We start from the raw sequence: 17,219 nt of genomic DNA on the forward strand, positions 1-17,219 counted from the left end.
GTTTAAACTCCCTTCCACCAGTGCCTTCCACAAGAATGACCACAAACCTAACGGTTTTCAAGACAAAATGCAAGATGCTCCTCTTTACCATAGATTTTCCATCCTAATATTAAAAACATGATAATTATATTAATAAATATTAAAAACCTTTTGTTTTTCCTTTTCTTTGACAGAAGGAAAAGAGAGTGAATTCTAGGTCAGTTTGTATGCCACTTGTCTGGATTTATGTAATTTTGAAAAGTGCTTAGATGCAACCGTGAAGAGTGCAATATAATTATCTAGGTAGAAAGATGAAAGAAAATCATACTCTTTTCTGAGGGGGAAAAGTAAGTTAAATGTAAAATAGCATGGTGAAAAATATCCTGTAAACTCAAAGACAGGTGTGGGCAGTTCAGGAAGCGTGGTGTTGGTGGGTCTCCATAGACTTATTAAAAAAAACAACAAATGTTTAAAAAACTGGAATTCTTTGCTGCAAAATGGACATGATCCTCATCTAATTTAGCAACCGGAAAAGAAAGTATTGTACAAATTGTAGTTTGAGGAAATATGGGTTCAGTCACTTATTCAAGCAGAATGGAGAAGAGCTATAAGTGTAAAGGTTTTTGGTTTTTTAGGATGGGAAAGAAATTGAAAGAGGCATGAGCCTAACATTGCATCTTCTACTTTTTGTATGTACTTAAACTGGGATTTCTCCCAGGAGTCTAAGGAAACTAGGCACTCTAAGCAAATTAATATTTAAGGGAATTTGGTTACCTAACTCCCCTGGGTGCCTTTTGAAATCCCCAACCTTATTTGTTGGTCCATTTGTATTTTTGGCATATCAAAAAGTGACAACTGACCATGAGTCCCTCCCATTTTTGTGTGTGTGCCCAACTTCAGACATCTAAAAGGAACCTAATTTTCATAGTGCAAGTGCGCAGCATTTTTGAAAAGCAGGCCCCATTAAGGCATCTTAAGTTCACCCACACATCCGTGTAACCCCACAGAATTAAAATTCAGACCATTACTCCCCAAATCATCCATGACCAGAAAAACTAACAGAATAATTATACTCTACACTAAACTTCAGGTATTTTACAAGTTATCTAGAGCTGATGTTAAAAGGTGAAACACTAATATGAGAAAGGAAAAGTAGCAAAGACTCCTTTTTTGTTAAGGCACAGATGTTGGAGCCAGGAACCCTGAGTTCTATTTCTGGCCCTGTTACAGCCTTGGACAGATCACTTAAACCCTTACTCATGTGGCAAATGAGGATAATGCCAGCCCACCTTACATGAGGCTTAATTTAATGCTTGTAAAGCACTTGGAGATCTGCAGATGGAAGGCATCAGAGAAGTGCCAAGTATCATTTTATGCAGCTGTTCAAATTACCCATTGGCATTTTTTGCACACTCCTTTTCTTACCCTGTGGCATGTTGTACACATGATTTGCTTAATGTATTCTGGATGTGTAGGTATTTAAGGGAAGCCTTTATCGCTCATTAGCAAAGTAAGCTTTGCCATCTACTGCTCAGTATCGCAGGAGATGGGATTGCAGGAAGGCCACAGGCAGAATAATGTGTTCTGCATTGCATGACAAAATATCAGTATATTATGATTTCCAGTATTCTTTGTAAGCCAGATGTATTGTTTAGTTCATTGACTGTTGTTGGGTGGTGATGATAAAAAGGTGTGAAACTGTAACCTATTATGAAGCAACACTTTCCACCAGCTCTCCCATGCTGGGGATAGGGAAATACCAAACTTGGCTCACGGTACATACTCTATTTGATTCATAGATATTTAGGTCAGAAGGGACCATTATGATCATCTAGTCTGACCTACTGCACAACACAGGCCACAGAATTTCACCCACCACTCCTGCGAAAAACCTCTCACCTATGTCTGAGCTATTGAAGTCCTCAAATCGTGGTTTAAAGACTTCAAGGAGTAGAGAATCCTCCAGCAAGTGACCCGTGCCCCATGCTACAGAGGAAGATGGAAAAACCTCCAGGGCCTCTTCCAATTTGCCCTGGAGGAAAATTCCTTCCCGACCCCAAATATGGCGATCAGCTAAACCCTGAGCATATGGGCAAGATTCACCAGCCAGATACTACAGAAAATTCTTTCCTGGGTAACTCAGATCCCACCCCATCTAATATCCCATCACAGGCCATTGGGCCTATTTACCATGAATATTTAATTACCAAAACCATGTTATCCCATCATACCATCTCCTCCATAAACTTATCGAGTTTAATCTTAAAGCCAGATAGATCTTTTGCCCCCACTGCTTCCCTTGGAAGGCTATTCCAAAACTTCACTCCTCTGATGGTTAGAAACCTTCGTCTAATTTCAAGTCTAAACTTCCTGGTGGCCAGTTTATATCCATTTGTTCTTGTGTCCACATTGATACTGAGCTTAAATAATTCCTCTCCCTCTCCGGTATTTATCCCTCTGATATATTTATAGAGAGCAATCATATCTCCCCTCAACCTTCTTTTAGTTAGGCTAAACAAGCCAAGCTCCTTGAGTCTCCTTTCATAAGACAAGTTTTCCATTCCTCGGATCATCCTAGTAGCCCTTCTCTGTACCTGTTCCAGTTTGAATTCATCCTTCTTAAACATGGGAGACCAGAACTGCACACAGTATTCCAGGTGAGGTCTCACCAGTGCCTTGTATAACGGTACTAAAACCTCCTTATCCCTACTGGAAATACCTCTCCTGATGCATCCCAAGACCGCATTAGCTTTTTTCACAGCCATATCACATTGGCAGCTCATAGTCATCCTATGATCAACCAATACTACAAGGTCCTTTTCCTCCTCCATTACTTCTAATTGATGCGTCCCCAGCTTATAACTAAAATTCTTGTTATTAATCCCTAAATGCATGACCTTACACTTCTCACTATTAAATTTCATCCTATTACTATTACTCCAGTTTACAAGGTCATCCAGATCCTCCTGTAGGATATCCCTGTCCTTCTCTAAATTGGCAATACCTCCCAGCTTTGTATCATCCGCAAACTTTATTAGCACACTCCCACTTTTTGTGCCGAGGTCAGTAATAAAAAGATTAGTCCCAAAACCGATCCTTGAGGAACTCCACTGGTAACCTCCCTCCAGCCTGACAGTTCACCTTTCAGTAGGACCCGTTGTAGTCTCCTCTTTAACCAATTCCTTATCCACTTTTCAATTTTCCTATTGATCCCCATCTTATCCAATGTAACTAATAATTCCCCATGTTGCACGGTATCAAATGCCTTACTGAAATCTAGGTAAATTAGATCCACTGCGTTTCTTCTTCTTAGAAAAAATAATGGAGGTCGTGCTACTGGTATTTATTCCCAGGGATTATTGTTCTAATTTAACAAAGAGATGGAAATTCAGGGTGGATTTTTAAAGGCACTAATGGCTGCTAGGCAGGTGCCTGTCATTTCAGCCTCTTAAAATCTGTTAGACAAAATGAAAACAAAATCATTGGCCTGAGCAACACAGTGATGTGTTAGATTTGCTACTGCTTGTGTTTTCAAAGGCAATGTCGGTCCAAAAGCATTTAGCACCTATTTCCTCATTGTAGATCCCCATCCACCAGTTTGTTGAAGCATTCCTTGCTTCTTAACCCTCAGATAACATTTCTCTTACAACATTTACAAATAGAATATATTTTTGATTAAATTTAAAGTCACAATATTTACAGTGAATTTCACAGAAAATTTTAATACTAGTACATATTACAAAAATTCATTTAAATAATGGATCTAATAATGTACAATTAGTCTATTAAATCTGAAGTTAAGGTTTTGGTTATCTAAAAGGAAAGCATGACATTCCACTTTGTTCTGAATACAGGTGCTTCAGTGTCTGTGAAGTAGCTAAGCACGTCAGAGTCAAAAACTAGCTTTAGAATATTAAAAGATGTCCTTTTGCTTTCTGTTATGCATTTACTGAAGAAAAAATAATCTTCAGGCTTTTGCTTTTACTGTCACTCATATGAGTACCTCTTCTCCCTTAAATCTTCCATCCTTCGTTTTATATGTTGCACCCTGTTCTGATCTGACTTTGTTCAGAGTAATTCCACTGAAATCGTATACCATTGTAACTGATCAGAACTTGGTCCACTGAGTACTTACAATAAACTTTCTCACATTAAATATTTAAGGATTATCAAAACTTTTATCACTGACATGCTTGAATTTTGTACAGCTCTATTTGTTCTCACTATGTACCTCTTGGAAAATCCAAGTGAATTACCAAAGGCACTTATTTTATTTAAAATGTGGAGTTCACAATGACTAATCCTATTGATGAGGTACTGAACGGGAGTCCTAGTGACTTTTAATACTGTGACAATGGCTACTCTTGTACTTGATTATCATCAGTACAACAGCATACACCCCCATGAAATTCAGCTGAACAGACGAGATATGAATCTAAAAAGGGTGCTTTTATATATATATATTCTTCAGAAACAGCACACAAGAGACCGTTGAAAACCCCCCACCTTTTATGCAGTTACTTGAACAAAGAGAGATCCTAGTTTCTCTATATATTCTGATACATCAAAAATCACCACTTAGAGAGAACATAAATTAACCTTTTGTTGTGTAAAATATATACATCTTGCTCTTGTCTCTTGGATTTTGTCATAATAAAATCCATGAGACGCATTTTTACTGAAAGGTCAGAGACAACCGACAAATTATGCTCCATTTTTATCTTAAACACCAACCACCACCTGTGTCAAAGATGTATAATTAGACAGGACTTTTGCCATTGAATACCAAAGGGCCACTTTTAACAAAAATCAGCCTTTTATTGTTGTCTTTCTGGATTTTAGCTCGGACATACAGAACATTTTCAACACAAGGCTTGAAAGCATCTACATTGCCACCATTTGCTTGAAAAATATCTTTTTGTAGTAAAACAAAATACATTCTGTATCATGGGTGATCCCTGAATAATAATAGCATTGTTAAAAGAAAAGGAGTACTTGTGGCACCTTAGAGACTAACAAATCTATTAGAGCATTAACTTTCGTGAGCTACAGCTCACTTCATCGGATGCATACAGTGGAAAATATAGTGGGGAGATTGTTGTAAGCCACAAGCATGAGAAACATATATGAATGGTCTCTTCTGTTTACATTGATAAAGGTGCAGATCTGTACAATATCTTGTCTTTCTGGATTTCAGTTGATTTCTTTCCCCTCAAGTGTCAAACTGCTTATTGCTAAAATGATTTGGCTTTCTCAAACAGAAAATTCTTTTCATTTGTACACAATAGCAATTATCCCACAAAGAAATGAGAGGTGTCACCACTTCCATGAGAAATTCATTTAATACAATGCATCAAGCTCATGGATTTTTATTTAATTTTTTAAACATTCCCATTCAAAGAAGATTAAGTGCATTTCATATCCCCCTTTATTTCTTCTCAGGCTAAATCTTCATTACTTTTCCTTCCCCAGTCGTGCCTTGGCATATCTGACTACTTCGCTGTGTATTTGGTCATAAGTCATGACTCTTTTTTCTTGAGTAATCAGAGTTTCTCCTGTTTTAAGAAAAAATACACAACCCACAATGAATTAGATAGGAAAATGTAACAGCATCCCCTACAGGGCCTGATCCAACTCCCATTGAAATCAACGGAAAGCCTCCTGTTGACCTTGATGAGAACTGGATTAGGCTTATAAAGAATTAGAGCTCTTTCCCAGAAGTTCAGCACAAAACTTGAGGCCCAAGGAAGTGGGTGGCTAAGGGTCACCTTTGTGCTTACCCAATTCTGGGCTTCTATGAGGGCTAAAAAGGTCCTAAGCACAATTTGGACAACCCTAAAGTACAGCAGCCCAAAAACTGCTGAAGCAGCATCTGCTAAAGCCCTCCCCCTGGCCTGCCCCTCTACTCTCTGGTCTTACACTAAGCCCCACTGCCTAGCTTAGGGCTTGTGCAGGGGGCCTCATAAGATAACCTGTGGTTGTCCTGTTCAGTTCTTATGAGAGGAGAATTTCCCAGGCACAAAAACTGAGTAAAGGGGCCATAGCAGGATGGAGAATCCATCCCTTGATTTTGCAAAGTGACCTTTATCCACATAACTTCTGCAAAAATAACTTCACACCCAGTATTTGTTGACAAAATAATGTCACATTTTATCTTAGCTGCAACATTGTCCCATTAATAATCACTGGGGCAAAATCCTGCTCCTTCCCCTGATGTTGTGGAGAAACTCAACCCAGTGGAACTAGTGCTGTTCTGCTATGGAAAAGGAAGCAGGGAGTCATCAGTCCCTGCCCATGTCAGAGTTCTGTTCCATGGGGGCTTCCTGCACCCCACCCAGCAGGGATTTTGGGGCTTGACCCTGCAACTTGATGAGCTCTCTGGCCCTGATCCAGCAAAGCACTTAATCAGGTGAGTAATTTCCCTGAATTCAAAATCAAGTTCTTTGTGGAGAATGGTAGTGGATCCGTGACTACACAGATCCGCCAGTCATTCTGCCGTACAGAAAGTCTTTCCTCAGCCACTTGGACATTGTGTTGAGATCCAGGATTTGGCACTAATGCAAAAAAAAAAAAAAATAAACCAAAAACCCACGAGGGCAATGGTAAGGCTGAAAATTAAACAGAAAGTAGCTCCAAATTTCTGAGTTTGGTTTGCATGACAGCCTAAACTCAACTCCCTCCACATGCCAGAGGCCTGAGCAGAGCTCTTTTCCATGTGACTACCCCTACTGACATCAATAGGATTATTCACATCAGCCCAGGCTCCAGGAACAGGCCTTTTAACAGTCAATCATTTCATGAACTCAGGCATTTCAGCACATGAACCCACCCTAACAAACAGGAAATAAATTGAACAAAAGGAGGCCCTTCCTAGAGACCAATAAAGGATAACACAAGAAAAGCAATTTTACAGTGGGGTACAATGCAGAAATAGATTTCAAACAAGTTTATTTCCATTGTTAATTAAAATGAGAAGACATCAGCAATTAATTGTAAAAACTAACCAGATAATCATATCCAAGGTCAAAACTAGATATGGAGGAATGAAATAATAAAAAATAGGTTGTTTCATTTATTTATATATATAGTTAAATAAAAATAGTAGTCAGGGTCTGCTTTAGCTGAATGCACATGCCTAAGGAAGTGTTTTATTTGATATCTGCTTATATATTGCATAAATCTGAAATGAATACAACTTATAGAACCAAATTTTTGCCCTCAGAGATGCACACTCACTGAAGTCAATAGGAGTGACTTCAGACATTGCTGGTTCTGTTGATCTTTATTTGTGGATGTAGGTGAGAGAGAGAATTTGAAGTAAGTTATAGATACTCTGTGTGGAAAAAGAGAAAATTTGGAATATCAAAGATATTGTAGATGACTCTCTTAATTCTAAATTTGATTTATGTTTGAAAGTTAGAAAACCTTATTGGTACTTTCATAGCATTTGCTGTATTAAATGCCTGTTTATAGCAGTTTTTAAAAAGAGAAATCTAAATCAATGGCTGTGTATGAAACAGTCCTGCAATCTGTGTTGCTGAAAAGGACTCCAATGGTTATTGAATAATGGGATCTGTCAATTCTATGTATACAATCAGTGATCCTTAAGTTCTCTCTCATGCTATTTGATTTCCATGACATGTTTAAAGTCCTATCCTATCAGTGTATATATTGGGGCCTCCCAGGTGCATCCCTTAAGAGGGGCAGCAAAGAGCTTGTGTAGGCCCTAGAGAATCAATCCCAACCATACAAGACAAATCGCTCCTCGGGGTAAATTCATGCTAAGGTAAGATTCTACAGAAAATTCCCAGATACCTTATTAGACTACTAAACCATAGTGACTCTGCCAGGCTTCCATTAAGCATGCTTTAACTAATCAGTCTTCACTAACAAAATCTTGTCTCTAGTGGAGGCAAATCAATCTATTTATCATAGGTAGGTGTGTAGTTATTATCACTGTATTATTTACATGCGTTCTAGGAGAGGATAACTGTTCCCTTGTATGGTTTCAGAGGAACAGCCGTGTTAGTCTGTATTCGCAAAAAGAAAAGGAGTACTTGTGGCACCTTAGAGACTAACCAATTTATTTGAGCATGAGCTTTCGTGAGCCACAGCTCACGAAAGCTCATGCTCAAATAAATTGGTTAGTCTCTAAGGTGCCACAAGTACTCCTTTTCTTTTTGTTCCCTTGTATGTATCCAGCTCTAAATTTCTATACAGTGTCCAATCACTGTAATACTTAAGAGACTTGGTGGGATAATTCACATGATTGGAACATTGGTATAGAAGGGTACAGCTTGTTCAGGAACAACAGACAGGAAAAAAGGGAGGAAGTGTTGGCTTCTATATCAAAGACATATAAACGTGCACTGAGACAAAAGTGGGAGGCAGACCTGTTGAAAGTGTCTGGGAAAAGATAAAAGGCATAAAAACAAGATTGATGTCATGGTAGGGGTCTACTATAGATCACCTAGCCAGAAAGAAGAGGTGGATAAGGCTTTTTTTAAACAACTAAAACAAAATCATCCAAAGCACAGGACTTGGTGGTGATAGGACACTTCAAATATGCAGACATCTGTTGGGAGTATAATACAGCAGAGAAAAGATTATCCAACAAGTTCTTGGAATGCATTCAAGATAACTTTTTATTGCAGAAGGTGGAGAGAGAACCAAGAGAAGAGGCTTTTCAACATTTGAGTCTGACAGATAAGGAGGACCTGTTTGAGAATTTGAAAGTGGAAGGCAGCTTGCGTGAAAGTGATCATGAAATAAGCATTCATAATTCTAAGGAATGGTAGGAGGGAAAGCAGCAGAAAAAAGACAATGGACTTCAAGAAGGTAAACTTTAGCAAACTCAGAGAACTGGTAGGGAAGATCCTTGGGAAGCAAGTCTAAGGGGAAAAAGAGTTCAGGAGAGTTGGCAGTTTTTTAAACAGACATTAAGGACGCAAGAGCACACTACCCCAGTGCATAGGAAAGAAAGCAAGTATGGTTAGTGACCACCATGGCTTACCCAGGAGATTGTCAATGATGTGAAACAAAAAAAAGCCCCACAAAAAGGGGAAACTAGGTCAAATTACGAAGGATGAATAGATTTAAAAAAAAAAACATAAGCATATAGGGACAAAATTAGAAAGGCCAAGGCACAAAATGAGACTAACTAGAGGCATAAAGGCAACAAGAAAACATTTTACAAATAGATTAGATGCAAGAGGAAGACCAATGACAAGCTAGGCCCATTACTCAATGACGTGGGAAAAACAATAACAGAAAATGCAGCAATGTCTGAAGTTTTAAATGCCTTTTTTGTTTCAGTTTTCGCCAAAAAGGTTAAGTTATCAGATGACTAACAAAGGGAACATAAGTGTAAATGGGGTAGGATCTGAGGCTAAAATAGGAAAAGAACAAGTTAAGAATTACTTAGACAAGTTAGATGTCTTCAAGTTGGCAGGGCCTGACAAAATATATCCTAGAATACTTAAAGAACTGACTGAAGAACTCTCTGAGCTATTAGCGATTATCTTTGAGAAGTCATGGAGGACATGGGAGATCCCAGAGGACTGGAAAAGGACCTATCTATAAAAAGGTGAACAGGATAACCCAGGGAATTATAGAACAGTATAATTAACATTGGTACCCAGAAAGATAATGGAGCAAATATTCAATCAATCAATTTTTAAGCACCTAGAAGATAATAAGGTTATAAGTAACAGTCAACGTGGATTTGTCAAGAACAAATCATGTCAAACCAAACTAATATCCTTCTTTACGGGGTAACAAGCCTTGTGGATAAGGGGGAAGCAGGTATGATATATCAACTTTTTAGTAAGGCTTTTGATATTGTCTCATGTGACCTTCTCATAAACAAACTAGGGGAATATAGCCTAGACCAGTGTTTCTCAACCTTTTTGATACCAGGAACTAGCTTGTTGCCTTTCTAAACTGTCATGAAGATCTCAGGGAATGGTTCTGGTCCACAGACCAGTCATTGAGAACAACTGGCCTAGACATACCTAAGGTGGGTGCACAACTGGTTGGAAAACTACTTGGAGTAGTTATCAATGGTTCACAGTCAAGTTGGAAGGGCATATTGACTGGGGTCCTGCAAAGATCTGTCCTGGGTCTATTTAATGTCTTTGTAAATGATTAGATAATGGCCTAGAGATTACACTAATAAAGTGTGCAGACAATACAAAGCTGGGAGCAATTGAAGGTCAGAATTAGAATTCAAAATGATTTTGACAAACTGGAGAAATAGTCTGGAGAAATTCTATGAAATAAATAGGATGAAATTCAATAAGGACAAATACAAATTACTGCACTTAGGAAGGAATTATCAATTGCACAAATGGGAAATGACTGCCTAGGAAGTATTGCTGCAGAAAAGGATCTGGGAGTGCTAGTGGATCACAAACTAAATATGAGTCAACAATGTAATACTGTTGCAAAAAAACCAAACCTCATTCTGGAGTGTATTAGAAGTATAGCAAGCAAGACACAATAAGTAATTCTTCCACTCTACTTAGCATTGAAAAGGTCTCCACTGGAGTATTGTGTCCAGTTCTGGGCACTGCACTTCAGGAAAGATGTGGACAAACTGGAGAAAGTCCAGAGGACAGCAACAAAAATGATTAAAGGTCTAGAACACCTGACATAAGAGGAAAGACTGAAAAAATGGGTGTTTTTAGTTTGGAGAAGAGAAGACTGATTGGGGGACATAAAGAGGAGGGTGATAAATTGTTCTTAACCACCAAGGACAGGACAAGTTATAATGGGCTTAAATTGCAACAAAGGAGATTTAGATTAGACATTAGAAAAAACTTCCTAACAACAAGGGAAGTTAAGCAGTGGAATAAATTAGTTAGGGAGGTTGTGGAATCTCCATCATTAGAGATTTTTAGGCAAACACTTGTCAGGAGTGGTCTAGACAATTCTTAGCCCTGGTCTACACTAGGACTTTAGGTCAAATTTAGCAGCGTTAAATTGATGTAAACCTGAACCCATACACACGATGAAGGCCTTTTTTTCGACTTAAAGGGCTCTTAAAATCGATTTCCTTACTCCACCCCTGACAAGTGGATTAGCGCTTAAATCGGCCTTGCCGGGTCGAATTTGGGGTACTGTGGACACAATTCGATGGTATTGGCCTCCGGGAGCTATCCCAGAGTGCTCCATTGTGACTGCTCTGGACAGCACTCTCAACTCAGATGCACTGGCCAGGTAGACAGGAAAAGAACCGCGAACTTTTGAATCTCATTTCCTCAAGAAAAAAGGCGTGAAACGATTGTCTGCTGCTGCTTTCTCGGAGGGAGGGAGGGAACGGGGGCCTGACGATATGTACCCAGAACCACCCGCGACAATGTTTTAGCCCCATCAGGCATTGGGATCTCAACCCAGAATTCCAATGGGCAGCAGAGACTGCGGGAACTGTGGGATAGCTACCCACAGTGCAACGCTCTGGAAGTCGACACTTGCCTCGGTACTGTGGAAGCACTCCGCCGAGTTAATGCATTTAATGCACTTAGAGCATTTTCTGTGGGGACACACACACTCGAATATATAAAAACGATTTCTAAAAAAACAACTTCTATAAATTCGACCTAATATCCTCGTGTAGACATACCCTTAGTCCTGCCTCAGTGCAGGACTAGATGATCTGTCGAGGTCCCTTCCATTCCCACCTTTCTATGATCTCTATTTAGTCACCATGTTTTATAAGGCTGAGATATCACAAAATAACTTTTTTCCACAGTATGGGTATCAAGCATCTGTTTGTTCTAATTTTGTATGTATTTTTCTTGTGACTGAATGATTCCTATTATTGTATGTGAGTCCTCTTTAAAAATGCTGCTTGGCTCCGTTATACTACTACTGATACCTAGCTCTTATAGAGCCACTTTTCATCTGCAGATCCCAAAGCTCTTTACAAAGGGGATGAGTACCATTATCCCCATTTACAGACAGGGCTAGATTTTTGTGCATTTTAAGTTACTGAGTCTAGTCATTTGCATTCTGTTAATTCATGACAGACTTTAACACTTGTATGCTTAGAAATAAGAGAACAAGTTTGTTACAGTGGCTTTCTCTTTTATGTAGAAAGAAAAAGTTAAGCATACTGTAAACACAATTTTCTGGAACTAACAAGACCACACGTAAGGAAAGCCCACACATCTGCTGTATTAAAAAGAGAGACATGCTGATCTTTTATTGATTGAGTAGATCTAAAACTAAGAGCAAAATATTTATCCAGTCTGTATGTCAATAGTTTATAACAGTACAATAGGTTTCCTCTCAGTGGACTCTCTCTCTTCTGGAAACTTAGGTATTTTAATATGTATTTTGGATTCTGGCATTATTTATTCAATTAGAACTATATATAAATCGATCATAAATGATAGACAATTATAATACTAATGAAAAAAGGCATAGGTTCATGAAGTCTTAAAATGTTTCCTACATTGCCTATATATATATATATATATATATATATATATATCAGCATCCACGAGAAAGCAAATAATCAGACTGCCTTTCATCTACAGTGAAGGCCATCAGTCTGGGGGTTGTGAACATATGTCCTGGAATTGCAAACACTCTGTACTTCCCATACTTTCCATACAGTGCGAAAGGGTCCTGGTTATTTGGGAGAAGGGCTGAAGGTTGAGAGCTACTGGTCTACCATTATTAAGATGTATAGAAAATGAACATTTGAAAAAAAATTATAAACCAATTTTCAATACTCATGAGGGGCAATGGCTATTTAGAGAAAAAATAAAGATAACAGCCATAAAGATACTATTAGCATGTACTTATTGTACAAAGACCAAGAGACAAAGAGATTTTCTTTTTAAAGGATGAAAAGAACCTAAGATCTACGGTGAGCTATGATCAGGATCTGCTGATAATTTTTTCCTGTGCTTTCCCTGAGAGAAGTTTATCTCTTGAGCAGTTTTTCCTGAAAGACAAGAAAAATCAAATAGAAAGTTAAGATGGTAGCTATGCACAAAATAAATGGCATCATTTTCAAGGTTCCTTGGTATTCTATGTCCTGCATTTTAGAGTCTTAGTTGACCTATCCCTAAATTTACCTCAACAGTGCTCTAGAGATGCTATGTTGAATAGTAAAAATAGTACAACATTCTTTTATATATACTGAATGCTTGTTATACCACAAAGCTAGAACATGAAAAGGGAGCAAAAGATAAAACTTTGCAGTACAGATTTACTCATAAACACCCTTAACTCAATAACTGTCTGAAGTACATTTATTTCAGATTATTTGGCACATCTATGGCTCTGTGTGGTATTGGATAATAAAATAATATCTGGATAGGAAGAGAAAATGAGAAAATACTTTTATTTTGATCAAATGAGTATAAAATGATAGATTGATACCTCGCTTTAAACTGTTAAAAATAATTTGAAAAAAAAATTATAATTCTTTTATTTCAAAGGCTCAACAACAGATCTCCACTTTCTGCTATTAATTGAATCCATCAGTTAATCAAAAGCATGGCTAAACAAATAGGTCGTATATTGTGCTCTGACACTCACCAAACCCAGGTTCTGGTGCACTGCTGGAGGTGGAAGGAAATCCAAACGAGTGGGATCTTGGCGCTTCCCAGTTGACCCTGACTGAGGTGGGCGTGGTCCTGACTACTTAATGATCCCTGGTTATTGCTAGAGCACTTTAGTAGTTGTCCCAAGTCTTTGGCCATGAGGGACTGTGCCCTAGGCTCAATGTCTGGTTGGGTCTCTGGGGGTAGAGCTACACTACAATGTAAGCCCAGGTTAGTAGAACTTGAGTTAGCAGAGTCTGGGTTTGTAAACCCAGGGATTGAATGTCTATGCACATTTGTAACTCTAGGTTAGGAATTGTTGAATCCTGGGTTCCACCCTGGGTCTCCAGTGTCTACACTGCATTATGTAGGCCCGACTCCAACCAGCCATATGCCAGACTTGACTTCCGAGCACCATCCCAAAACGTGGCTGCTGTAGCCTTGTTTGCGGTGCAGTGTGGGAAAACTTGCCTGTCCAGAAGACAAAGAAAGTCAGCCTGTGGGAGTGTGGGACACTTGTGGAGACTCCCAGAGCACGAGTCCAGTGGGGCTGTATCCACAGAGCAAAGCAATAGGGTTTGAACCCTGGGACCTGGCTTGACTGAGGCTTGGACCCTCCACCCCAGGAGATCCTGGGCCTGAGCCAGAGTTAGCACAATTTGTGTGTAGATGGAAGGAGGGTTAGGCTTGAGCCTGAGTTTGAACCCTGGGCTTATATTGCAGTGTAAACATACCCTGTGAGTCCTGAGAAAGTCTAACCATAAAGATCCTGCCCAGAGCAGCCCTAATCATAGAGATACAACCTAGATTGACTCCCCTGCTTTCCAAATCAGGACATACAAGCCCCTGTCCATGAGGCAGGAGCCATGGAGAATGAAGGAGACTGAACAGTTCTGGGAGCAAGCAATTCAGAATTTGTTGCTGGATACAATAACACATTAATTGCCCATGTGCCTGGGCTCTGGTAATGGGACCTGGAAAACCTGAACCTCAAACGGAATTCTATATAAAGTATCTACATACTCCAGCTTTTGAGCTTAAAATGTAGTTCCTGCACACGTTCTTGCAAGCAAAACTCACTCGCTGGAATGTAATAGAAAGTAAACACAAAAGAGTGGTGTGAGCACAAACAAAGCACTTTCACTTTCAAATTTAAGTAAATATTTGTGGATAACGATTTCCATTATTTACATAACTCGAGTGTTAACTAAACCGAAACTATGCTAATATGTTGCCTCAAGTAGATATCTAAGTAGATAATTAAGGATATCCTTTCCTCTGGGATTAGACACCTTTTGGCTTTTTCACAAAGCTAGTTAGTTAAAAGCAGTCAAGATAGTGAGAGAGCATTCTCAGGAGAAGCATAACTTTGTTTTAGCCATGATCTTAGCCAAATTCCAAAGCCAAGGACCACATTCTGCTCTGTTACACCAGATACATCTGGTGTAACAAAGACCTCAACCCTTTTGAGATGGGATGCATGGGCCTGCTTGATAAAGTGGCCACACCTCTCTGTAGAGATACTGATTGAGTGCTTATGTGGGTGAAAGGGCTCCTTCTGTCCTTTTTACTTGGTATTTCAGAAGTCTTTCAGCCTTTGTGATTAACAAGGAGCTTTCTAAACACCTCCCGGATCCAGCATGGGTGTGTAGAGAGAATCCCCACACCTGAGGATCAGATTGCTGAAAAATTTAAGCCATAATTCTCAGATGTGGAAACATAAAGCTGGATATTAAAGGCTCTTGCAGCTCCCATTGACTTCAGAATATTGATTTAGGTACTTACCTTTAGACACTCCCCAGTTTAAAAAAAAAATTGGCCTTAAAATGTGTTAATCTTAAAACATATGTCTGGGCAGATGGGTGACCTCTGATGTCAAAATTATTCATTTCATGTTAGATATGAAAATTTATTTATGGCAACACCAGCCCCAGTACCATTTGTATATAACATGTTGACAATCTCGGCCAAATTCTGCTCTCAGCACCTGTGCAGCTCCATTCATTTCACCTGGGATGCAAATTAGATCAGTTCATGTGTCTGCCCTCAGATTCATGGGGGTCCCCATGTTGCCTCTAATTTTGTGTGTATGTGTGCAGAACAAAAACTACTAGATCTTAAATTTAACATCCGGGAGTCCAATCTCTTCAGCTCCCATTTTCTCCCCCAGGCTATGCTGTCTCCCTTTCTATCCATCTTATTTGTCATTCACATATTTTTTCATTTTCCTTCCTGTCCACTTACTAGCTGTCTTTCCTCATATATTTCTCTTATAACTTACGTTCCTTGTAAGGTCCTTGCCCCCTTTCATTTCCCTTTTCCTCTATCCATCCTGTATAACCTCCCTTAACTTTCAGTGTGTGTGAGAGTGAGAGATATAATCTGTTTTAGGGTTTTGTACTAATGCTTATCACCACTGTAGAGACATCTCTCTCTCTCTCTCACACACACACACACACACACACACACACACACACGCTCCCCTCCCCCCGCTATCATACATTACTTTCACTCTTTCCATGGGAGGACGGGGAGCCTTGGGACCCCCTTACCTCAGACAGAAGACAGCAGGTGGAGTGGGAGCCCTTAAGCCCCTTCTTCCAGCAGGAAGCAGATGCCTCCTGGCACATAAAGGTCTCTTGAATGGCTCAAATGTAACTGTGCATGAAACCTGCCAGCAGGGTGCATAGCCATGCACATGAACAAGGTAGTGAGGGAATACAATGTTCCCTCTATGTATCTGATAAACATCAGCTATTGCCTACAAGCTTGTGCACTTCCAGTGACTTTACAAACTCTATTCAAGAAGACTGGGACAAATTCTGCATTGGTGTATGTCTCAAGTAACACCACTGAATTCATTTAAAGTTAGTTTAATGTGGTGAATGTTAGAGCAGAATTTAGGCCAGAATTATCTTTGGCATTATAAGATAATTACCTTATTTCTAACTTGTAGTGATGGAGACTACTTTGTAATGAGTATGCTTTCTCCTCAGCAAATATCCAATTATCCTTTTCTAAAAAAAAATTGGGAGTTATAAAACTGTGAAATAATAGAAAGGGTTTAATTGGCAATGATACAATATTAGCTATTCCTGAGTTTTCTTTTACAAAAGCCCCAAGTTTTCCTTTCTTTAGCTTAAGATTTGCAAAATGTAGGAACACCAATTGGTAAAGTGGCTTCTAATGTTCATTCATATGTGAACACAAAGAGATCAGTGAGAAGAAGGGAATCCTCCAGTGTTAGGTGACTGGATCAGCGGATGGCAAAGGTGACCAGTGTAGACAACTTTAAAATAGTTAACCTGAAAGAAGAGATCAAGATAAGAAATAGGAGCCAAATGGAACAGTCATCCAACACAATGATAAGGAAAGGATCTGGGAGTTATCATGGGTAAAACTCAACATCTATAGCCTAAGTACACAGCTCTAATAAATAGAGCAAACTACATACTAATGTGTTTTAGCAAGGGACAGAAAGCAAAATCATAGAATCATAGAATCATAGAATATCAGGGTTGGAAGGGACCTCAGGAGGTCATCTAGTCCAACCCCCTGCTCAAAGCAGGACCAATCCCCAACTAAATCATCCCAGCCAGGGCTTTGTCAAGCCTGACCTTAAAAAGGATGGTGTGACGAAGTGGGGCTGCTCCCAATGGCCCCTCCGAACAGTGTAACATC

The 17,219-nt window shown here is 39.2% G+C and overlaps 1 protein-coding gene across 7 annotated transcripts in view; it reads right to left on the bottom strand.

Moving 5' to 3' along the window:
- Positions 1-3,681: 3,681 nt before the first annotated feature.
- HTR7 (5-hydroxytryptamine receptor 7) overlaps positions 3,682-17,219 on the bottom strand; it is a 42,493-nt gene continuing 28,955 nt past the window's right edge. For 2 of the 7 annotated variants that reach the window (XM_048858383.2, XM_048858379.2), the window contains exon 3: positions 3,682-5,534. Coding sequence is in view for 4 of the 7 variants with exons in the window: in XM_048858379.2 (XP_048714336.1) it covers positions 5,492-5,534 (43 nt within the window). In the remaining 3 variants the exon portion in view is untranslated. The other 5 variants (XM_048858380.2, XR_012669389.1, XR_007357700.2 and 2 more) reach the window with 5 other exon arrangements.

This window comes from Caretta caretta, chromosome 7 (genome assembly GCF_965140235.1).
Source record: "Caretta caretta isolate rCarCar2 chromosome 7, rCarCar1.hap1, whole genome shotgun sequence".
Classification (NCBI taxonomy): Eukaryota; Metazoa; Chordata; order Testudines; family Cheloniidae; genus Caretta; species Caretta caretta.